Source organism: Xiphophorus couchianus, chromosome 23 (genome assembly GCF_001444195.1).
Source record: "Xiphophorus couchianus chromosome 23, X_couchianus-1.0, whole genome shotgun sequence".
Lineage (NCBI taxonomy): Eukaryota > Metazoa > Chordata > Actinopteri > Cyprinodontiformes > Poeciliidae > Xiphophorus > Xiphophorus couchianus.
In genome coordinates this window covers 417400-441158 of record NC_040250.1, presented here as the reverse complement: position 1 = coordinate 441158, position 23759 = coordinate 417400, and the positions used below count along the sequence as shown (strand labels likewise).

At 46.4% G+C, this 23759-nt stretch overlaps 2 protein-coding genes and 1 long non-coding RNA gene across 5 annotated transcripts in view; 1 reads left to right on the top strand and 2 right to left on the bottom strand.

Moving 5' to 3' along the window:
- The window catches only part of mgat4b (alpha-1,3-mannosyl-glycoprotein 4-beta-N-acetylglucosaminyltransferase B), a 49176-nt gene extending 48461 nt beyond the window's left edge, over nt 1–715 (bottom strand). For both annotated transcript variants that reach the window (XR_003594415.1, XM_028009115.1), the window contains exon 1: nt 460–715. Coding sequence is in view for 1 of the 2 variants with exons in the window: in XM_028009115.1 (XP_027864916.1) it covers nt 460–556 (97 nt within the window). In the remaining variant the exon portion in view is untranslated. The remainder of the gene's footprint in view (nt 1–459) is intronic.
- A 3675-nt stretch (nt 716–4390) lies between these two features.
- LOC114139277 (uncharacterized) lies at nt 4391–6065 on the bottom strand. The gene is made up of 2 exons (XR_003594414.1): nt 5931–6065; nt 4391–5847 (listed from the first exon to the last, which is right to left on the bottom strand). It is a non-coding gene; the product is annotated as an uncharacterized LOC114139277 (long non-coding RNA).
- Nucleotides 5845–23604, top strand: dgkq (diacylglycerol kinase theta). Of its 2 annotated transcripts, none has more exons than XM_028009103.1 (23): nt 5845–6332; nt 7531–7610; nt 8401–8500; nt 8844–8929; nt 14216–14338; nt 14414–14567; nt 15512–15580; nt 15765–15862; nt 15973–16154; nt 16222–16306; nt 16684–16738; nt 16826–16887; nt 16964–17114; nt 17556–17594; nt 17714–17829; nt 18275–18426; nt 18507–18655; nt 18733–18911; nt 19737–19837; nt 19919–20065; nt 20135–20246; nt 20325–20477; nt 20627–23604. In XM_028009103.1, the coding sequence occupies exons 1-23, from the start codon at nt 6137–6139 to the stop codon at nt 20723–20725; spliced, it is 2688 nt and encodes an 895-aa protein (XP_027864904.1). In that variant the 5' UTR covers nt 5845–6136; the 3' UTR covers nt 20726–23604. The 2 variants fall into 2 exon arrangements, with proteins under 2 accessions (XP_027864904.1, XP_027864903.1); XM_028009102.1 differs by having other exon boundaries at nt 20325–20499.
- Nucleotides 23605–23759: the final 155 nt, after the last annotated feature.

The window sequence follows — 23759 nt, the reverse complement described above, 5'->3', positions numbered from 1 at the left end:
AAATCATCCAACCAACAAACCATCCATCCAACCAACAAACCATTCATCATCCAACAAACCATCCAACCAACAAACTTTCCAACCAACAAACCATCCAACGATCCATCCAACCAACCAACCAACCAACCAACCAACCATCCATCCGGACCGAGCCTCCCTGCTACTCTTCCTGCCCAGCAGAGCTCCGTTCCCGGCAGCAGTCGCTACGGCTCCAGGCTGGTTCTGAACCAGAGCGACTCTGCAGCATCTCCAGCATCAGGAGGCGCTGCCTGGAGCACCCTCACTCTTTATCACCATCCTCCTCCTCCTCATCGTCTCCCCGAGTGTGATGCATCACAAACCAAACGCTCCTTCCTCACATCACCACCACCAGCTCCTCATCCTCCAGAGGAGATGAAGATGCTCCTGGTGAGGAGATCTCCTCCTCCTCTTCCTCCCCTCCACCGGGTCCGGGCTTACCTCTGGAGCTGCTGAAGGCGGTGTACCAAGACAGCGAGACCAGCCCGCTCAGCCCGAACAACAAGACGGTCAGGACTGAGACATTGCGGAGCCTCATCTCCGGAGCCCCGGGAGCATGTCCGCACCGAGCGGGGCGAGGGCCGGCGGTCCGACCGGAAACAAGCGGCGCGCTGCGGCCGGACAGGAGGCGCGGAGAGCGGCAGCAGCAGACTGGAGAAGACGGGAGGGCCGGAGCGGAGATATGAGCAGGGAGGGAGGAGACAGGAGGAGGAGGGGGAGGAAGAGGAGGAGGGAGAAGAGGAGGGGGCCTGGTTAAATAAACACTATCAGTTCAGTTAATGGACACAGACAGCCCGCCAACACCGAGCAGTTTAAAGGAGGAACAAAGACCAACAGACATGTTGACTTTTGGTTTGGTGCTAATTAAACATCCAGTTGAACGGCGCAGCAGCGCCCCCATGTGGTGGCTACAGGAAGTAACACAGCAGGGGCGACCCCAGAAAATATTCACAGGGGGCCAAGACCAAGAAATTTTAGGACATCTGTGCTGTTAGAGTGGTATTAGTGTTGTTGTAAGTGTAGTTTTAGCACCCCCAACAGGAGATTTTGTAAATAGCAAGTGACGTCACAGGAAGTAAAAAATTACATCAAAATAAGAAAAGCTTTATGTCTATAGCACCTTTCGTAGACATAAAGAGCGCTACTTTGATGTTTCCAGAGTTTTTCTCATCATTCATGGAGCTTCCTTAGAAATGTGGACGCTGACATTAGTGTTAGCTGCTACAGCATTGAGATGCTATTTTAGCCTAGTATAGCTTCATTGATAAGCACGCTCCTTTTAGTACAACTTCAACACAACAATAGTCTTTTCCAGCATCCAGTCAGATTGTTAGAAGCAGAAATTAACAGAGAAGCAGCTTCCATCACTGCTGTTAGCAGATGTCCGTTGGATTTACAGTCGTACCAGAAACAAATGAACACAAAGGTTCTGGATGGAACGTTGCTTCGTGGTTTGACTGCTTAGAGGCTTGCAATCTTCTGTAAGGTGACAATGTTAAAGAATTTGGGCTAAAAACTGAACAGTTGATCTTACAATGGGATAGCATAATAAACATGTTGTCCTGCTGGTCATTGGGGGCGGGGCCTTTTGTAATGACAAATATTTCAAAGGAGCATGCAGATGTAACTGGGTCTATATTGTTGTATATTTTCACAAAATGTTTTCTTTAATTTATTTGCCCTCTGTCTTTGTGTTCCTCTGTGTCTGCTATGAGGGGTTTGGTCCTCCAGCTCCGCCCTACTTTCTTCTTCTTTTGTTCAGGGTCCTCCAGCACCATTATAAATGTTAAGTTGTTCATTTCCTCTTCCCTTTTGTTAATCGTTCCACTGGGAAGAGGCAAGTTTTATAATCTATTGTAATCCTTTCATTTATATTGTCCAAATGTTTATTTTTTTCTTCTGTATTAATGTTAGGTTAATATTTTCATTCGAGTTGCTATTATGCATTTATAAGATTTGATGCATGCTAACATTATGATTTTGTATAGATCGGGTTGGAGAACTGGAGCACATGCTACGTGCTAATGCTAATATCTCCCGATTGACAGGCTGAATAAACGGAGTCCGCCTCCAAACCCAGACTCGGTGTTTTTATGGTTTGTCCTATAAACACACAACGCAGAAGTCAACCGGTCACACAGACATCAAAAGCATACTGATATAAGTAAATAATAAATGTTCAGACCTGGTCATTTTCTCTCTGCATGCCGCCCAGCACTGATTCTAGGAGGCATTATATTGCTTTCTGTTCTCCTGAACTGAAATATTAACTCAGTAAAATCTTTCTCTGGCTGATCAATGGGAAAGTTTTAATTTCTTCAAAGTTCTCAAGAGCAAAACGAATCAAATTTAATTAAAAATACTGATTTAATTACATCCATGTGATAAAACACATTAAAAAGAAACATCCAGCTGTTCCAGCTGCGTTATTCAAGTTTACCCTGACCTCTAGTGGCCACCTGAAGACAGTGCAGCTTATTCAACTGTGCAGTAAAACATCAGCTTTAGTCCCTTCGTGTTTTCTGACGCCATTTCTCCTGAAATCAAACTCCGTCAGGCGATCCATATGCTTGGTAACCCTTGGGAACCCTAACCACAGAACTCTGCTCTCACCTGTCCAGAGGAGTTTCATCCTCCATCCAGGTGCAGCTCTGCTGACCTCAGTCCAGCTGCCATCTTGTTTCTAGAGAGAAGAGACTTTCTGCTTCCACCCTTCATGACCTTTAACCTTTATTAAATGCTTAACATCAGCTTAGATATTTAATGACCCAACAAGTGTGTGTTGTTTTTTTAAAGGGCATGACCTAGTGGTTAGCATTAGCTTTGGCTAGTTTCTTAATGTGTTTATCGGTTTGCCCTTAGCATCTACTAATTTTTTATGTGCTTAATGGCTTGGCGTTAGCTCCTGCTAATATATATATATATATATATATATATATATTACCCCTCCAGGGGTCTTTTGTGGGCTCTAGTGCCCCTTATATGACAGTGGGCTGACAGAAAACGGGGAAGGAGAGGGGGGAAGACATGAGGCAAACGCCGTCGGGTCTGGGAGTCGAACCCGCGACGGCCGCGTCGAGGACCCAAGGCCTCCAAATACGGGTCGCGCCCCAAGCTCCTGCTAATATTTTTAATGTGTCTAACAGTTTAGCATTAGCTTCTGCTAATTTTTCATATGCCAGCAGTTTGATGGTAGCTTTTGCTAATGTTATGTGGTTAGCATTCTTGTTTAATGAATTAGCGGTTAGCGGACCAAACCATTAGCTGTGCCCAACACTGGCAATAACTGCTATGATTTTATTATAAATTTATATTCTCCATTACAACCAAACTGTCCGCCAGAAAAATGAAACAAGATCAAGAATATATATGAGTTTTATTGTTCAAAATATGTAGGCCATGAATTGACACCAAACACATTCATTTAATTGGTGATTTGGTGAAAAATAAAGAATAGCCATGATATCCATCTTAAATTTTTCATAAATTAAAATAATTTGAATATTTTACGTTTTTTATTGTTTAAATGTTTTCAGGTAAAAAAAGACAACTAAAAAGATGAGAAATAAGGAAGACAGCTATGAAGATGATGGTAACTGCAGTGTCATGATGTTTTTATCTGCTTGAAGGAGAAAAATTTAACCACTAGATGGCGTGATATTACACTCTTTGTTATAAACAGTTTTTCTAGTTTGGCGAAAATATAATTTATTTAAAACGCTCAGAAACTTCTGGAGAACCTCAGCAGCTCCTCGTCCTCCTGATCAGGTGAAGCTCCTCAGTCCCGGACGCCGTGAGAAGGAAACAACATGGAGGCCAAATATTCCTCTGGAAAACTGGAGAAAACCCCAGAACCTGGCTTTGAAGCAGAGTTTCTCACACACACATGCACACACACCTACACACACACACACACACACACACCTACACACATACACACACACTGTAACAGACCTGAGAACGAAGAGGAAGGAGGAAAAAGTGTAAAAAACATGATTTGTGGCATGATGTGCAAACAATCATCTCAATTTTGATGTGAACAAAATAAAGGAAGTAATGGTAGATTTCAGGAGAAATGGAGTCAAAGGTCACTATTTTCATCATAGAAGAAGAAGGGGAGGAGGATAAACACCTTAGTGTTCACCTGGACATCAGACCAGGTGAACACTAAGGTGTTTATTCTAGGAAATACATTTCCAACCCTGAAGAGACGGATCAGGCTGAAGAAAGAAACTTTCTTCTACAGAAAATTAGGAATGCTACGGACAACCAAACCCTTTGAGCAACTTGTTCCCCTCCTCACCTGTGGGGGCGCTGCACTAACAACAACACTAAAACCTTTGAAGAAGAAGCTGAGCACAACTTCCTTCTACACCAAATGGAAACTAAAATGGCGTCAAATTTTAGAGGTTGGAGGATTTCTCTTAGTCTTTGGCTAAAGGCCACGAGCCATTTCTCCTGCTAGCGTTAGGCTAGCACGTTTGTTTTGGCTGCATTTACTCAGAATGCCCTGCGCTGTAGTTCACTTTTAGCGGTCACTGGTTTTCTATTCTATAGAATAGAATTACTTTCTTCATCCCAGCAGGGAAATTATTTCGCAGTTACAGCAAGAATTTTTTATACACAGATTAATACACACAGGACAGGAGCTGCGTCTGCAGGCAGCCAGCTGAGCCGGAGGACATTTTGAAGGAAGACGTGCGGCAAAGGTCGTCGGGACCGGGAATCGAACCCGCGACGTCCGCGGGTCTAAGGCCTCCAAATGTGGGGCGTGCTAACCCCCTGTGCCACCACAGCACGCCCCAAGGGTGGATCAGAGTTCAATTGGCATTCATACCTCCACAAATGAACCGGACTTTCTAGGCGCCGACTTTCTAGACTAGACTCTAGACTTTCTGGAGTCGTGTTAAACCGGACTGGAGCCGGGTTGAAGCGGACTGGAGCCGGGTTGAAGCGGACTGGAGCCGGGTTGAAGCGGACTGAACTGGGCGGTGGGAGCATGCAGCAGCCTTAAACAACAACAGTGTCTTGAGTCAAAGGCATCTTCAGAATAGTTGCAATACAGACTGCTACAGGAGATCAGCATGTACAGCGTTTAATTTTAACTTTTAATTTTAACTTTGGGATCAATAAAAGATTTTATAATTTGCCGTTATGGAAGTCGCTGAGGAGGCGGAGGAGAGAGGAAGAGCAGGAGCTGAAGGAGGAGGAAGAGGAGCTGATGAAGCTGAGGAGGAGGAGTAAATCAGTGTCGAGACTCAGACGCGGAAGAAGAAGCCGCCTCTGAAAAGGAAGCGGCAGCAGAATGAAAGGAGCCTCCGCAGACGGACGAGCCACTTGTTGAACCACCTCCGGCTCCCCGGGGCCTCTCTGCTCCTTCTCCCGGGCTTCGATTCTTAATTCCGGTTCTGTTTCGCCTCGTTTCCCGCTGCCAGCCTCGCGGCTCTGACTGGAAACGCGCTCATCAGGGGGTCCAGAGGCTCCATACCTCCGCAGAGCCCCGTTGTCTTCAGGTTCGTCGGATCGATATGTCATCTTTTATTCATCCCGCCTGCTGAGCGCCGTCTCCGGGAGGCGCCGCCGGCTGGCACCGCTGTCTCCGGCCGGCCGGATCCTGCTCGGCGTGGGGAGCTCCTGGGAAGCCAGCCGGGTAGTTCTTCCCCTCTGGATTAAAACCGCCCTGGTTTATGTTTGTGGATATTTCTGGTTCCGACCAGAAACACACCTGGGCTGGTTAGCTCGCCGGCTCGGCGGGACCCTCCACACCGACCTGAGCGTCCTCTCCGTGGGGGAAAACCGCTGGATCCGGCCGGTGAAATGGCTCTTTATCTGGAGACAACAGACTCGTGATCAGTATAAAACTGTGATTTGTTTAATTTGGAACCTGATGGGTTTGAGTTGAATTTCTGGACCTGGATTAGCTTCCGAAGGCGGAGGGGGAAACTCCGAGTCCCTCCCCGAGCAGAGCGCCCTTTCCCCGGGCTGGCCGCCGCGTCCGGCCCGCTGGGATGAGCTTACTGTGGGGCTGAACATCCATTAGAACAACGACGTTTCTACCTCAGAAGTCGGTTTGCTGTACACCGTGTGTTGTCCGTGTTATAAAACGGTGTTTACGGACATGGCCGAGTCGACCCGGCCCGGCCCGGCGGACCCCGACGCCGCCAACTGCCGGGCTGCGAGTCCGGCTGCCGAGAAGAGGCGGGCGCAGCAGTCCACGATGGGCCACTGCTTCAAGAAAGTCACCCTCACCAAGCCGACCTTCTGCCACAGCTGCAGCGACTTCGTCTGGGGTCTCATCGGCTTCCTGTGCGAAGGTAAGACCCGGCCTGTCAGACAGAAAGCAGACCGTTAGAGGGTTCGGTCCTCCGGAGCTACCTGCAGCTTTCAGAGGCATCCCGGCTCCAACACACCTGAATCCAATGAACGGCTGCTGGTGAGGAATCCAGCAATTTCATCCGCTCTGTTGGAGTAACGATGCATCTAAAAGTTGCAGGCCGGGATCCCTGGAGAACCGAACTGAGCCCGGATCTAATGGACAAGACCCGGCCTGTCAGACACAACTGAGGGCAAACAGTTAGAGGGGTTTCCTCCATCCTGGGGTCAGAGGTTAACTCTCCTCTTTCATGTCTGTAAATCGTCTCCATCAATTCGGAGCTGCAGTCGAGTCGTTGGCATGGCAACAGGAGGCGAGCGAGGATGCTGCGCGTGTGTGTGTCCTGGAGAGATTAAGAGGGAGCTGTGATGTCATCGAGGGGCTTCATCTGCCACCATGATGTAATCAGAACCAGGAGGCCGGTTCTGTGGGTCGGAGAGAGAACCGGATCCATTATTAACCTTTCAGCCAGCTGACCTTCTGTGAGCAGCAGAAAGTGTTGTGTGGTGTGACAACCTGTGACCTCTGACCTCTGACCCCAGCTTCACTGGGACAGAGGCCAATTCAGGAACCCAGTTCTGGTAGAACCAGCGGGTCCAGCGCAGTCCTCCTCAGGCTGCTGTGTTCCTGACCCGACCGGTTCCGGTTCTTCCCAGAACCCAGAACTGCTCTGCTATTTATAGAAACCATTTGCATATTTTTCTCAACAAAAACATTGAAACTGACATTCAAATCCGTCCGTTCAGAACCGCGTCGCTCTAACCGATCGGACCGGCAGATCACGGGGAAAGCCTGGCGTCACCATGGAAACCAGAACGTGCTGGCATTCGCCAGAGGGGTCGTGACATCTGAGGGGTTGCTGGTCCGTTTAGCTCAGCGCTGCTAGCGTCTGATTCTGATGAACTGAAGAACGGCCATGACGCGCTAGAAAGTTAGACGGAAGGAAAAGTTTCATTCAGGCTGCAGAGAGGAAAGTGAAATATTTACTAGTCAGACTAACCTAGCTGGGATTTGAGCCCAGGATGATAAAAAATAATTTTATTCCAAATGAAATCAGCAGTCAGGAATCGTTCACTGCAGCCATCCTCCATGCTGGAGCTGAGCCTTCACCCTGACCTTCATCTCCTCCTCTTCCTCAGTGTGTAACTTCATGTGTCATGAGAAATGTCTGAAGACGCTGCGGGCCGTGTGCAGCTGCATGGCTCCGACTCAGGTTCAGGTGAGTCTGCAGAGCAGCAAGTTATTCACCCAAACATAAATCAGCATCAGCCTCAGAGTGCTTTTCATATCTCACTTTCAAAATGGCCGCCATCTTTGAGTGGCCATTTTGACCAATTATCACTGTTAAATGTTCCCCATTTAATGACTGGGATGAACTTTATGTCACATCATGTTTTCCACTTTGGTCATCATATTCATACAACTTTAAAGTGATAAAATGTAGCAGAAAGTGAAGAGATGACGATGTGACGCACAGACCGTCGTTTTAATGGTTAGCATTAGCTTCTGCTAATTTTTTAATGTGTTTAGCAGGTCAGTGTCAGCATAGTTGAGGTTTTTGTTTAGCGACATCCAGCTGTTAGTGAACCTAAGTTTCTGGTTAGCTGTTCTCTTAATCATTAGCATTAGCTTCTGCTAACATTTTAATGTGTTTAACCATTTAGTGATGACTTCCTTCATTTTTTAAATGTATTTAGCTGATTAGTTATTTTATGTATTTACAGATTTAGTGTTAGCTTCCGCTAGTTCTTTTATGTGTTTAGCGACTTAGCAGGGATCCTGGTTGACTTCTGTAGAGTCCAGAACCTTTAGAGATGGTTCTGATGGACGTCAGAGACTTTTGAAGTTCTGTAGCTCAGCGCCTGATGTGTTGCTGTCTGAGATCTTTTAGTCTGCTTCTGTTAAATGAATGAAATCGTCATGAAAAGCTGCTTCTTGTTTTCTCTGTTGATACTAAACCAGCCAATCAGGAGTGAGTGTTACAGGTCTCTGTCTGCTGCCCCCTGCAGGTGCCGGTGGCTCACTGCTTCGGCCCGGCTGGTCAGAAGAAGCGTTTCTGCTGCGTGTGCAGGAAGCAGACGGAGGGAAGCACGGCGCTGCGCTGTGAAGGTGGGACCAGTTCAGCCTGAAGCATCATCACCAGTCAGACCAGTTCAACCTGCTGATACAACCAGTATGGTGATTTCAGAGCTCTGATGGGAATTAAGAGCAGCAATGTTGCCGGTCTGAGATGATTAACACCATGCTGGGAAACGTTGTGCAGACGACCTGGTCTCCAACAGCTGGGCTTTGACTAGGCCAGATATCTGGACCTTCATCTATATTTACTTAAAGATCAGATGAAGAAATGAAAGCAGAGATTTGATCTTCCTCTCTGTGCGGCTCTGACAGTCGCTCTGTCTCCGCCGTCCTCACGCTGATCGCCCCTGATAAACTACTTCCTGTCTTCCAGTGTGCGAGCTGCACGTCCACGCCGACTGCGCTGCCTTCAGCTGCGCAGACTGTCGCTGCTGCCACCTGGACCAGAACCTGCAGCAGGTAAAGCAGAACCATGACAGAACTGGAGTCTCACATGTTTATTTCTGAGTGGGGCCGGGGCCCCATGGCCACCTCCTGGCTCCGGCCCTGAACTTTATTCAGTGATGTCCAAACTCCAGCTGCATAGCAACACTCTTAATTATCGGGCGCAATTAAGTCTGTTTTTGAGTAAAAAGTTACTGGAGATTTGTGGCCCTGTTTTCCAGAACATTAAAATGAAATCAAAACAACAATAATAATAATATTAGGGACGCTCCAATCAGGTTCTGATACCGATCATCCATGAGGCCGATCACTGATCACTGACGATCATCTGGATTGACTGTTAACTTTTCGCTTTAGGTATAAATGATACTATGTGATCTGGCAAAATTGAAAAATTATCTGGCAATAAATTCACATAATTTAGACATAAAACATGCAAAAATAGTTGCAGGCACAAAACAGCAGCTATTTAGTCAAAATGACTGAAAAACCTGCAATCAGTAAAATAATATTTAACAGTAAGGTTAGTAAGTAAATAAAGTTTATTGCTAAAGATTTTCACAGACATAAAATCATAAAGTACTGTTTGATAGAAATCAACCTTAAAACTGTACAAAATATAAAACCAACAGAAGAAACGATAAAATCCAGAGATAAAAGCCTGAGAAAATAAAAATGTTTTAGTTGCTTTTTAAAAACCTCCAGTCAGAAAACAGAGCTGTGAGGGCCACCGACTGAAGGGCCCGGGGCCCTTTGGGTTTTAACCGTGTCCGTGGAGCAACCAGGAGATTCAGAGTCTGAGAACGAAGCAGAAAGTTTAGTTAAAACCTGACAGAAAACCAGCAGCCTGGCCGTGTTACTCTGTGGGTCAGCACCAGAACTTTAAACCAATCCTACAGTCGGCTGGGAGCCGGAGGAGAGACAGGAAGGACTGGGACTGGCTGCTGAGAGAGCAGGAGGAATTTATCCAACAGGTGAAAAGGGCGTAACAGTAGCAGACGTTGTGAGACTAAAGCATGAATGATTTCCTCCAGATCAGCCTGGAGACCATCTGTCTGATTTTAGAAAAGTTTCTTAAATGAAAGAAACAAGAACAGGAAACGGCCTTAATGTGAGTCGAAGCCTGATGATGAATCAAAAGTGATACCTGGATTTTTTACCTTTGATTTTAGGAAGGATCCAGTTTTCTGGTAGATATTGTGTTGCAGGTGACAATAATCAGTTTCTGTCTTACTGGTGTTTAAAACCAGACAGTTACTGGAGAGCCAGTCACTGATCCGGGACAAACTCTGGACAATCCTCTGTACCCTAAATTAAATACGAGTCAAATAAATCTCACAGCACAGCCTTTATCACAAAATGTCAAGTAAAAAAGGAAACATTCATTAAAGTCAAATCCAGGTTGCATCAAAATAAACAATCCTGAGTTACTGAACTAAAAGTTTCTGAGAGCCTGGCTAGCTGAATAAAGCTAGCTCTGATTGGCTAGCTGAGTAAAGCTAGCTCTGATTGGCTAGCTGAGTAAAGCTAGCTCTGAATAGAATAGAATAGAATAGAATTCAACTTTATTGTCATTGCACTGTCACAAGTACAAGCAACGAGATGTAGTTTGCATCTATCCAGAAGTGCTCTAGGAGATAAAAATATTTATTTACAGATGTACAAGACTATGTATGTATGGACTATAAGGGGTTATAGCAAGAGATATAGATATTGTGTATAAATATAAATATGGGAGCTTTATGCACAGATTATACAGAATATACAAGAATGTTAGGGAATGGGTTATACACTGCCTGGCCAAAAACAAAGTCGCCACCTGGATTTAACTAAGCAAATAGGTACAAGCCTCCTATTGGATAAGTACTGCATAGGCGATTATCTTTCAGCTGGCAACAAGTTATTTAACCCCAGCTGATGCAATGAGTAACTCCTCATTTCTTAAACAACCATGGCAAAAGACACATCCTGTGGTCGTGGAAAAGACGTTAGTCTGTTTAAGAAGGGTCAAATCATTGGCATGCATCAAGCAGAGAAAACATCTAAGGAGATTGCAGAAACTACTAGAATTGGGTTAAGAACTGTCCAACGCATCATTAAAAACTGGAAGGATGGTGGGGAACCATCGTCTTCCAGGAAGAAATGTGGTCGGAAAAAAATCCTGAATGATTGTGATCGGCGATTACTTAAACGTTTGGTCAAATCAAATCGAAGAAAAACAACAGCAGAACTCAGGAGTATGTTTAATTGTGAACGCAAAAGCATTTCCACACGCACAATGCGAAGGGAACTCAAGGGGTTGGGATTGAACAGCTGTGTAGCCGTAAGAAAAGCTCTAATCAGTAAGGCTAACCAGAAAAAAAGGCTTCAGTTTGCTAGGGAGCATAAAGATTGGACTCTGGAGGAATGGAAGAGGGTCATGTGGTCTGATGAGTCCAGATTTACCCTGTTCCAGAGTGATGGGCGCATCAGGGTAAGAAGAGAAGCAGGTGAAGTGATGCACCCATCATGCCTAGTGCCTACTGTACAAGCCTGTGGGGGCAGTGCTATGATTTGGGGTTGCTGCAGTTGGTCAGGTCTAGGTTCAGCAACATTGTGGCCCAAAGAATGAGGTCAGCTGACTACCTGAATATACTGAATGACCAGGTTATTCCATCAATGGATTTTGTCTTCCCAAATGGAACGGGCATATTCCAAGATGACAATGCCAGGATTCATGGGGCTCACATTGTGAAAGAGTGGTTCAGGGAGCAGGAGACATCTTTTTCACACATGGATTGGCCACCACAGAGTCCAGACCTTAACCCCATTGAGAATCTTTGGGATGTGCTGGAGAAGGCTTGGTGCAGTGGTCAGACTCTCCCATCATCAATACAAGATCTTGGTGAAAGATTAATGCAACACTGGATGGAAATAAATCTTGTGACACTGCAGAAGCTTAATGAAACAATGCCATAGCGAATGTGGGCTGTAATCAAAGCTAAAGGCGGTCCAACAAAATATTAGAGAGTGGGACCATTTTTGGTGGCGACTTTTTTTTGGCCAGGCAGTGTATATGTATATAATATAATACAAGATAAATAATGGCAGATAAAATGTACAGGTTGTATGTGTGTGTGAAGAAAACAGTCCGTGATGTGTGTGTGTGTGAGGATAGTCCATGTGTTATTGTTGTATGAGAGGATAGGGGAGTACAGTCCTTATAGTTTATGTTTTATGTCAGGAGGCGTTCAAAAGCGTGACAGCTGTGGGAAAGAAGCTGTTCCGGTGCCTGGTGGTTCTGGTCCGTAGGCTTCTGTAGCGCCTCCCAGAGGGCAGGAGGGAAAAGAGTGTGTGTGCTGGGTGAGTGGAGTCCTTTGTGATTTTCCCGGCCCTTTACAAACACGGCTTCCTGTAGATGTCCTTGATGGCAGGGAGCGGTGCCCCGGCGATATACTGGGCAGTTTTCACCACCCTCTGCAGCGCCTGCCGGTCGGAGACAGAGCAGTTCCCGTACCAAGCTGTAATACAGTTGGTGAGGATGCTCTCAATGGTGCAGCGGTAGAAGTTCGTGAGGATCTCTGAGGACAGGTGGTTCTTCCTCAGGGTCCTCATGAAGAAGAGGCACTGATGCGCCTTCTTAATGAGTTTGGAGCAGCTGGTCGTCCAAGTCAGGTCCTCGGAGATGTGGACTCCCAGGAACTTAAAGGTGTCCACACGCTCCACCACTGTCCCCTTAATGTGGATGGGTGGATGTGGGTCAGCGTTCCTCCTGAAGTCCACGATAAACTCCTTGGTCTTCTCGGTGTTCAGCTGCAGGTTGTTTTTGTCGCACCACTCAGCCAGACGGTCTACCTCCTCCCTGTAAGCGGCCTCGTCATTATCTCTGATGAGGCCGATCACCGTGGTGTCGTCTGCGAACTTGATGATGGCGTTAGAGCCGTGGACAGGTCTGCAGTCGTAGGTGAAGAGGGAGTAGAGGAAGGGACTCATCACACAGCCTTGTGGCACTCCGGTGTTTATGATGATGGTGGATGAGAAGTGGTTGTCCAGCCGGACATGTTGAGGTCGACTGGTCAGGAAGTCGAGCAACCAGTTACACATGAGTGGACTGATGCCGAGGTCTGTGAGTTTGGTAATGAGTTGTGATGGGATGACAGTGTTGAATGCTGCACTAAAATCTAAGAACAGCAGTCTGGCGTAAGTGTTCTTACTGTCCAGGTGAGAAAGGACAGAGTGCAGCGCTATAAAGACTGCATCCTCTGTGCTCCTGTTCTGCCTGGCTAGCTGAGTAAAGCTAGCTCTGATTGGCTCTGATTGGTTGGTTCCGACTGAGCTGAGTAATTCTGCAGAACACAGACAGAGGAGATCGATTATCTTTTTCAGAAATTGTCTGTCTTATGTTAGGACAGTGAAAGTTTTAATACATATGTAAAATATTTTGTCTGTTTGTTGAAGTTTCCTGCTGCAGCTTTAAGCAGCTTTACGTTTACAGCAGGTGGTTTTCCTGCGTTGAGCCTCCATGCAGCCAAACTCCGTCAAGTGTTAGTTTTTTAGATGCCATGTTAGGTTGGTTGTGTTGATGGATTGTCGTGCTTCATCCTTGATGTCATTTTTGCAACACGCAAACGACCTCATTGACCTGGATCCTGATCTTATAGCCGAGAATAAATGAGTTTAACTGAGCATAAAAACATTTAAAAATTAGATATATCTCTTTTAATGTAGCAAAAAATGTAAGTTTTAATCAATCGTTTTTTTGTTGTTTTTTTTTATCGCCCCGCAGGGGGTCTTTTGTGGCTCTAGTGTCCCTTTTTCAAAGCAGGCTGACAGGAAACGGGGAAGGAGAGGGGGAAGACATGTGGCAAACGTCGTCGGGTCCGGGAGTCGAACCCGCGACGGCCGCGTCGAGGCCACGTTGCCTCTGAATGTGGGTCGCGCTGACCCCTCCGCCACCACGGCACGCCACCAATCGTTTATGTTTATAGAATACTTTGCAGCAGCTCAAATTCCTTTACTTTATAAAAACACCAAAATAAAAAGTCATAGAAACATCAAACAGTCGACAATTTCAGAACAAACTTTAGATTTTGTCATCATTAAAACCATGAATACATCAAATGTATTGATCAGTGTTTCATATCTAATGAATCTCTGACCAGCTGGATTTTATTCTGGATTTAAACGAACTCGGCGTTTCGGTTTTCGATCTGCAATCAGTAACAATTAAAAACCATTTATGTTTTTAGGTGAGAACTAATGACTGGGCTCTGGTTCTGCTGCCTGTAGGAGTGATGTTCTGGTTCTGGTTCTGACCCACAGGAGTCTCTGCAGCATCAGTGGAGGGAGGGCGACCCGGCGTCGGCGCGCTGCGAGTTCTGTCGCCGCTCCTGCGGTTCCTCTGAGGTTCTGTCCGGGTTGAGGTGCGAGTGGTGCAGCGTCACGGTGAGTCCAGCCGCTCCAGAACCCGCCACACCAGAACCGCCGCGGTCCAAACGCCGTCCTCTGTCGCCCCTGCAGAGCCACGCATCCTGCTGCCACCACCTCCCGGCAGAGTGCGCCCTGGGGCGACTCCGCAGCATGATGCTGCCACCGCCGTGCGTCCGACTCCAGTCCAGGAACTTCAGCAAGATGCAGTGCTACCGGATCTCTGAGAGCGGCAGCCAGGACCGCGGTGAGGGGGTTAATTAATACAACAAACATTAATTTTAATCTTAATTTAAAAAGTAATTAATCTTAATCTTACTTGAAAAATTAAGACTAATTTGTTTAATTACTATGTTTTTTTTGTTGCTGTTGTTTTTAGAAGAAGCCATGAAGCTAAAAATGAGGCTAAGCTAACCTTGTTTTTAATAAATCTTTAATTTGTTGGCATTCTTTTCCTTGTCACAGAGTTTAAACAGAATCTCAACCGTTTGAATAAGAAAATAGTTTCTGAATCAAATCAAATCATTCACTCAGCGTCGCCTCCATGTGGATTCAGTTGATCTCAGGGGGCGGGGCTTGATGACATCATCAGTGAGTGCGACCACTTCCTGTGATGTTTGCGAAACCAAAGCCACAAACGTTCAGATGCTTCCTGTCAGCAGCGCCGCTGATCTGAACTGAGACACAGGAAGACGTGAAAACATTTATCTGTAAAATAACGAATCAAACTGAGAAATTAAATCTCCTCAAACTCCAAATAAACAAAAAATAAATAAAAATTGGCAATAAATTCAAATGGATAAAAATAATTAAATAATAATCCAATAAATTTAGTTATTTACATAAATTCATCTTATTTATTTATAACAAGTTAATTAGTTTATACATTTTAATGGAAAGATAATACACTGATAATTATTTTGGAATAAAAACCATTAACATCATAAAATAATAAAGTCAGATTAAATCTGTTTTTTCTTTAAAAAAGTATTTAAAGAATTTTATTTAAAAATGTAAATTTTGTTTTATATAAAAGGTGAATCATTTTAACCAGTGCAAACTATTTAAAATAAAATGTAACCGTTTTGTTCCAGTTCCATAAACTGGCTTTAATGGATCCGCTCCAGTTAACCTTTGACCTTCAGGATGTTTAGCTTGTGAAACGTTTCGACTTTCTGTCGTTTCCATCAGATAACTGGGATGAAGCCGAACCAGCAGCTGCGGCGCCCAGAGAGCTCCAGTCTGCAGCTCCAGAGACCAGTAAGACCAGTTACCGCACCAGTACCAGACCTCTACTGGTTTAACTGGTTCAAGCATCCAGGGGTCTGGCTCAGGGTTGGATGTTTGGTTGGATGTGAACTGCTGTACCTGCTAAGGATCCAGGAAGTAGTCTGACTCCGGCCGCCAGGGGTCAAAAGGTCACACTCTTCCTCTGTGGTTTCAGGTAAGCTGGTCATCAAGGTGTTTGACGGCGATGATGCGTTGAGACGTGGCTTCTTCCGATTGGTTCCCAGCTGCCGAGGCGTGAAGAACGAGGAAGTGGTGAGCCTGATGCCGCTTCCCAGGAATCAGCTGCGAGCAGCCATGTTGTTTCTGTCGGTGACCTCAGCCTGACCTCTGACCTTGGCTGCTCTTCTGGCTCCGTCCTGCAGGAGGCAGCGCTGAGGGCCTTCTACCTGCCCGGCGAGTCTCATCACTTTGACCTGGAGAATGTCGGCGCCGTGCAGCGTCACCATAGCGACAACTTCCAGAACCAGAACGCCGGCGACGCCCGGATGCTGAGGGCCAAGCTACGGCGTGATGATGTCATCAAGGTGCACGCTGCATGGAGCAGGTGAGGTCATCCTGAACCCTGTTTGACCCCTGAGGGCTGGTTGCCATGGATACGCCTCGTGTTTCAGGTCGAGTGCAGCGTCAGTGGAAGTGTCAGAGACGAGCACAGCGGCGTCCGTTCTGAGCGACGTTCTGCTGCAGCTGGACAGACAGGTGAGTTATTACCTGTATCATCTTTATTAGTTAAGTTTGTTTTATATTTATTTATGCAACATGTTCTCCATTTTAATAAAGGAACTAAGTTACCTTCAGTTGTTATTAAAATGCTACATATATGAAATGTAACTGGACTTCTGTCTCTTTAAGAAGCTCCAGCTCTTTCTGAAGCTCCGCCTCCAGGAAGTCGTCCAACATGGCTCCTCTATTAACCCTTTAATGTTTTCACTCTGAGCAGCAGCTCCTATAATGAGCGCAGCAGCTGTTTGCTAATTACTGCTGGCTAGTCTGAAGGAGCTGAGAGGGGGCGGAGCTTCACCTCAGCGCCCCCCTCAGGTAAAAGGTGGGCGTTTCAGCTGATTGGTCTGTTTCAGGGCGAAGATGCGTCCAGCTTCAGTCTGCAGGAAGTCTGCATGAGCAGCAAGCAAGGTGAGCAGCTGGGTGTGTTTCAGTGTGTGTGTGTGTGTGTGTGTTTCTAACTGTGTGTGTTTCTAACTTTGTGTGTGTGTCCTGCAGTGCAGAGACAAACCCTGAGTCCTCAGGAGAAGATGTTGGACAAACTGCAGGAGATCAGGAAGGTGAGTCGGATGGAGCTTCAGGTTGTGTTGGTGAGATCAGAGCTGTGAATTTTGACGGTTGTTGCTGTTGCTGCAGCTCTCCCTGCGACAGATGAACCAGACCCGTTTCTATGTAGTCCAGAACCAGAACCCTGTCGTGCAGGTCGGCCTGCTGATCTCAGGACTGTCCCCCCTGCTGACCAAAGAGGAGTACTGCGGCCTGCTGGAGGAACATCTGGACTTCAAGGGTGAGTCTGCAGCGCCCCTGCTGGATGGACTGAGACCTGCAGGTTAATTATTAACAAATAATCAGCTCAGGAGAACGTTAGTAACCGATGAGTCAGCATCTGGTTACCATGACAACGGCTATCTACAGGATGGTTTGGTTTGTCCAGATGGAGGAACGCTGCTCTGCCCGGCCCAGCAAACGCATGAATGATGCAAACTGAAAAACACAAACATAAAAATATCCAAATGCAACAAAAAACAGAAAATGGCATCAAAACAAAACAAACTGTTCTCAGACCAGATGTTGCAACTGCAGACAGACGTTTGCAGCGTTTTATTCCTGCTGCTGTTTTCAAACCTGCTTATATTTTCTGCGCTTGCTGCAGTTTTCTGTCGCTGTGTGTTTTTGCCCGTCAGCCTCCGTTGCTCTGACTCATTTTCCTCCGTGTCGCTCTCTGCAGGTCACCTGGTCACGCTTACTCACTTCTATGAAGCTCAAGGTGAGGCTGTTACCATGGAAACCACTTTTTCATCAGGGCTTCAAGACAAGACCTGAATGAACCCGGGGATCTTAACGATCTGTAGTGACGTGTGTTTCTCTCTGTGTGTGTGTTTCCAGGTGCTGTGGCGCTGCAGATTAGCTGCTTCGCTGAAGCAGAGAGGATCTACATGTTGGCTAAAGACACGACCATCAGCAACAAGACGCTGACATCACTAGTCATACCTGAGATCCAGGTGAGCCCCACTGAACTGGTTCCACTGGAAACCAGTTCAACATCCAGACCGGCAGCTTCCAGTCGGCAGCCATCTTTATTCAGTTTATTTATGGAATCAGATTCAAGGAGTAAAACCCCATTTTTTTCCCAGAAATGTTGAATTTGAACCAATCATCGATTCAGAGCTGATTCTGAACAAATGAAGCTCATCTGTTATATAGATCTATCACACATAGAGTGAAACACTTCCAGGATTTATTTATTTCAGTTCTGATGGTTCTGGTGGCTCACAGAGAATAAAAACCCAACATTCAGCCCCTCAGAACATCAGAATTTTCCATCACATCAATAAAAAATATTATATTTTAGCCAGAAATGTTCATCAGGACTGTTTCTCCACTCTGATTGGCTTTTTTTCTGTCCTATAATTGGCTGGTTTCTCTTGGTTCTGGTTCTGGTTGCAGTGCCAGAAGCTGGGGGACGCAGTCTGCCCCCTGCTGGTGTTTGTGAACCCGAAGAGCGGCGGGCTGAAGGGCAGAGAGCTGCTGCACAGCTTCAGGAAGCTGCTGAACCCCCACCAGGTGTTTGACATCACCAACGGAGGCCCGCTGGCAGGGTGAGGGTTCTGGTTCTGGTTCTGGTCCAGAGGCTAATTGACCTGCTGGTGTGATGGAAGAACATGTTCCTGTGCTGCAGCCTCCACGCCTTCAGGGAGGTTCCCAGGTTCCGGGTTCTGGTCTGCGGCGGCGACGGCACGGTGGGATGGGTTCTGGGGGTTCTGGAGACCGTGAGGCACAAGCTGGTCTGCCGCGAGCCGCCCATCGGCATCGTCCCTCTGGGAACAGGTGAGACCGGCGGATCCTGCGGAGGTTCCTGTCCGATCGCCGTCTGACGCCCGGGTTCCTCCGTTCTGATTGGTCAGGGAACGACCTGGCCCGGATCCTGCGCTGGGGGCCGGGTTATGGCGGCGACGACCCCCACCACATCCTGGCGTCTGTGGACGAGGCGGACGAAGTCCAGATGGACCGCTGGACCATCCTGCTGGACGCGCAAGACGTCTCAGAGGACGGGACGGACGGCGGCGTTCTGGAGCCGCCCAAGGTTTGACCAAAGGCTAGAGAGGATTTCAGCCTAAACAAGAACCAGGCTTGGCACAGACCTGCTGTTCTGAAAAAAAAAAACACTGAAAAATTCAAGATGGCCACCATTGTTGTCAAGGAGGATTTATTATTGCACAAAATTTAGCTGTCAAAAGTATTTATCTCAGATTAATACTTTTGGTGTCAAATAAAACATAATAAGACCCACAGAAATCATATTTACTAATACTTTGTCATTTTTAAAGATGGCCACCAATATTTATTTTTGCACTAAAATTATATGAATGTCTTTGATGTCAAATTATAGCCTACATATGGTATGTCATACATGGTATGTCGTTTCCTTTTTCAAAATGGCCGCCATGGTTGTAATGAAGAATAAATGTTTGAACTAAAATCAGGTGTAGTTGTTTCCAGTGACGAACTCTGCTAATGGTAAACACATAAAATCATTACTAGGTGCTAATGCTAAACTGCTAAATACAAACACAATTACCTAGCGCTAACCATTAATTCATCATTCTTTGAGATGCTAACAGTAAAATCCTCAGTTCCTAATTCTGCTGGATTTTATTACTGTAAACTTTACAGTGTAAAGTTTTATGAACATGACGAGACATAAAGTTCATTCATTTCAATACTTGGTTAAAAGGCTCAGGATGACGGCCATCATTAAAAATGTCCGTCATCCTGAACTTCAAGTGTCTGATGGGAAGGATGAAAACATCCAACCTGAGGCGTTAGCATGCTAATGCTAATGGCTGTACCAGGACCTGTTTTAGCAGGATTAGCTGCTGTAGCCGGTTTATAGCTCGTCTCCTCTCAGATCGTCCAGATGAACAACTACTTTGGCCTCGGCATCGACGCCGAGCTCAGCCTGGACTTCCACCTGGCCCGGGAAGGAGAACCCGACAAATTCACCAGCAGGTAGCCTGGAGGATCCGACCCGTCTGACTGATAAACAAACATCTTATGCTCCTGAACATGAGTTGACCTTCCTGCCCTCAGGTTCCACAACAAAGGCGTTTACGTGAAGGTGGGTCTGCAGAAGATCAGCCGCAGCCGCAGCCTCCACAAAGAGCTGCAGCTGCAGGTGGACAAGCAGCCCGTCCCGCTGCCCAACATCGAGGGGCTCATCTTCATCAACATCCCCAGGTAACACACAGAGATGCACGGCGCCCCCTGCAGGACGGCGCTCCGCTTCATGTCCGCTCCTCTCTGCAGCTGGGGTTCCGGAGCCGACCTGTGGGGATCGGAGGCCGACGGCCGGTTCTCCAGGCCCAGGATTGACGACGGCCTGCTGGAGGTGGTCGGGGTCACCGGGGTTGTCCACATGGTGCGGTGCCGCTGGGTCGTCTCGGATCGTCTCGGCCTAGCGTCGCTCCGACCTCTGACCTCTGCCGTGTCTCCCCAGGGCCAGGTCCAGAGCGGGCTGCGCTGCGGGATCCGGATCGCCCAGGGATCCTACATCCGCCTCATCGTTAGCAAAGAGCTTCCTGTCCAGGTGGACGGCGAGCCCTGGCTGCAGGCGCCAGGACACATCATCATCTCTGCTGCCGGACCCAAGGTACTGAGGATTGGCCCTGCAGGTAGCCGTAGCTCGACACAGGCCCGGCTGGACCCGGCTAGGCCTGCAGGTTCACTGGTTACTGGTTCCATTCATCCATCGTGACCTTTACTTGACCCTTTACCTCACCTTGTCCCGTCTTTCTGCAGGTCCGGATGCTCAGGAAGTCCAAACAGAAGCAGAGGAAGTCTCCATCCAGCAGAGGCGGACGCTCAGACAGTCCGTCCTCCAGAGACGGGGGACACTGACTGGACCGGACCGGACCGGACCGCCGGTTCTGCCTCTGCAGCTGCTTCCTGCCGGAGGCCGGGACGGTCCGGTCCAGTTCCGGTGACTGAGATTCCACTCATGTAGCTTTGTAGCCACAGACCCACAGGAAGACAGACGCAGGATGAAGGTTCCACTTCCTGCTGAGGAAGAGGAGGAGGTCAAAGTTCATCCTGCTCCTAAAACGATTCAGGACGAGTGAGGAGAAGAACCGGGTTTATCAGGTCCGAGCGGAACCAGAACCGCTGCTGAGCCGTAGCTGTGGATTTATATCATCTAAACGTAGAAATATCGCAGGAGGAAGAGGAGGATGAAGAGCGGCATCCAGACGGGCCATTTGCTCTGCAGACATCTGGACCAGAACCAGAACCCGGTCAGGTTCTGGAGAACATCCAGAACATGGACAGTAAGCTCCTGGTTCATTGCCACATTACATGTTTTGACTGGTTGCCATGGTGATTCCCGCCTTTTCTGGGGCTCATTGAGGAGGCGGAGCTCCAGAATCTTCTGGTTCCTGCAGAACATTAGAACCTCCAGGTCCAGTTCCTCCAGAACCAATGAGGGAGTGGACACGTCTCTCTGCTCTCTGATTGGCTAGAAACCAGGAAGTCCTCCAGGAGTGGGAGACTGAAAGTCCTACGATTGAACGGAGAAACAGGTTGAATTCAGAAGGTTCTGGATGTTTAACCGGGTCAGAACCAACATCACTCAGAGCTGGACAAACTGGAGAGCAACTGGAAAAATCCTCAAAGTTAAACTGGAAGAACTGGGAAAGGAATCAGAATTTTAACTGGGTAAGGGAAAGTCCAGCTTCCTGTGACCCGGTTAGAGTCTGGATGATGGTCCTGATGGGTCTGCTGTTCCTGATGGTTCTGATGGTTGTGCTGGTTCTGATGGACCCTCCATGTTGACGGGGTTTAGATTTACTGTAGCTCTGATGTTTACTTTTAACTGTCGTATTTTTCTTATTTATGGTGCTAGAAAATAAAACCTGGTGACTTTCTGTGTTGGCCGTTCTGGAAGTTCTGGAGGTTCTGGGTCAGTTTTACTTTAGAAACGTGAAACTGCAGGATTCTGTTTGACCCGTCTGGTAAATTTTCAGAACTTCTGACTGAAGCGTCTCATCCAGCTTTGAGCTTCCTGAGGGTTCACGCTGCAGTTCTGCTGACTGGCCAGCAGGAGGCGCTGCAGGGGGAACTCAGAGGCGTTAACTGTGGAGCTGATCTGTTTTATGAAGTTCTGTTAATCATTGAAACAGAACCGAGCGGTTCTGGTTCTGGACTTTAAGCTTCCTGCTGGTCTGAATGGAAACGTGAGACTCGGCCGGGCCGGGCGGCACCAGAACCACAGAGGTTCTGACTGAAAGAAAATAAAGTAAAGCATCTTTTATCCCCACGGATCGATACGTTGGGATTAACAGGCTGATCAGGGTTTTAATCCAGGAAGATAAAATGTTTTTGGGTTTTAAAAACTGAATTTATAATAAAACATCATCTGGGTCCAAAATGTTCAGATTAATCTCACCTAGTTACATGAAAAACATGATTATTTTCCAATCACTCTTACATTTATATCCAAGTTTTCCATCATCTTTATAGTTTAAAGTCATTATTTTACTAAAAGGAAATATGTCCACTAAATTGGTTTTAAACCGTAAAGAATATCCAGGTGTCATTTTATAAATTTATAATCTCTGAAAATATTTGACTTTTTTCCTCAAACATTTAATTTAATCTCATTATCATCTAGTTTTAGATTTAAATAATAAAAAACGAGAGAATCCCCAGATTTTCTTCAATTTACAGTAAAAATAATCTGACATTTTCTTTAAGTTTTATGGAGAGCAAAGAGTGCCAAATTGCAATACTAATGGAATCATTACTTAAGTGTTACTAATTTATTAAAATAGAAAATAAATCCAGAAACATTTATTAAAGATAATGAATTATTTGTGCCCCAATTAAATATTTTAATTTTTAAAAGTAGATAGAATTATTCCATGATTTAATAAATGTTATGAATTAGCACATTATGAATTAATTTAAACTGTAACTGCACAGGGCTGTTTCTAAAAGTATGTCATGAAATAATTAGATGTATGTATGTAATTTAATTGAGACACATATAATTAACATTAAAATACTTTTGTATTGCTAGTTTTTCATGGTGACGCATTTAAATAATTATTTAATAAGGTATTATAATTTGGCATTCTCACTAAATGAACACAAAGAGCACCAGAACAACAGCACAGGAGCTCCTCAACAGGAGAAGTTGTGGTTGGAGGCCCCGGGGCCCCTCAGGGGACCCTCTTGTTGCTGCCCCCCCCCCCACCGGTTTTCCCCCAGGGTGCCCGGGGCCCCGCTGGGTCTTTATCCGTCCATGCAGTAGTCTTACTTTGCCACACTGCCAGTCGCACAAAGAGCCTTCATCGCTGCCAAACCTGACGTAACGTGTTGTTGCTGCTTTGACGTAACGTTTCTGCTTCTCGTGCCTCCGTAGTGGCGACCTGAGGCCCCGCCCCTTCCGGCTGAGAGGTGGGCGGAGCCACGCCCTCAGTGCGTAGCCGTTTAGCCTGTGTATTAGCTGCCGGTGCAGTGGCGTCTTCCCCCTCATGTGCCTCTGGTTTCTGTCTGCTGTAACACTTTTTACTCGTTTTATGAATAGATGACGTGTTTATTTTTGCAATCTGAAGCTGTTTTGAGTTTTGACTGTAACTTGCACTAAATGATCCTCCTCTATGTGCCGTAAAGGTTCTGATGAATGTTAGCTAAAGCTAATTATAGGTCATAAATGTATATGGTTAAATAACAGAATGGTCTATGTGTTTAATCATAATAAAAATGGTTTAATATGGAAATATAGCTGTTTGTGTTTGATTTTAAGAGGAATGGTTCTGTTTTCAAGCCTCAGCCAGAACTCATTAATCTTCAAGCTTTAAAAGGAAAAGTTAACATCTTGAGAGGAACAGACCTTATAACTTTGAATCTTTCAGGTAAATAATGTGGTGTCTCT

Excerpts from the sequence above, each read along its gene's own strand:
- dgkq (XM_028009102.1), top strand. The coding sequence starts at position 6,137 with ATGGCCGAGTCGACCCGGCCCGGCCCGGCGGACCCCGACGCCGCCAAC. Across the intron at positions 6,333-7,530 it reads CATCGGCTTCCTGTGCGAAG|TGTGTAACTTCATGTGTCAT; the intron begins GTAAGACCCGGC and ends CCTCTTCCTCAG. Across the intron at positions 15,863-15,972 it reads GCGTGAAGAACGAGGAAGTG|GAGGCAGCGCTGAGGGCCTT; the intron begins GTGAGCCTGATG and ends TCCGTCCTGCAG.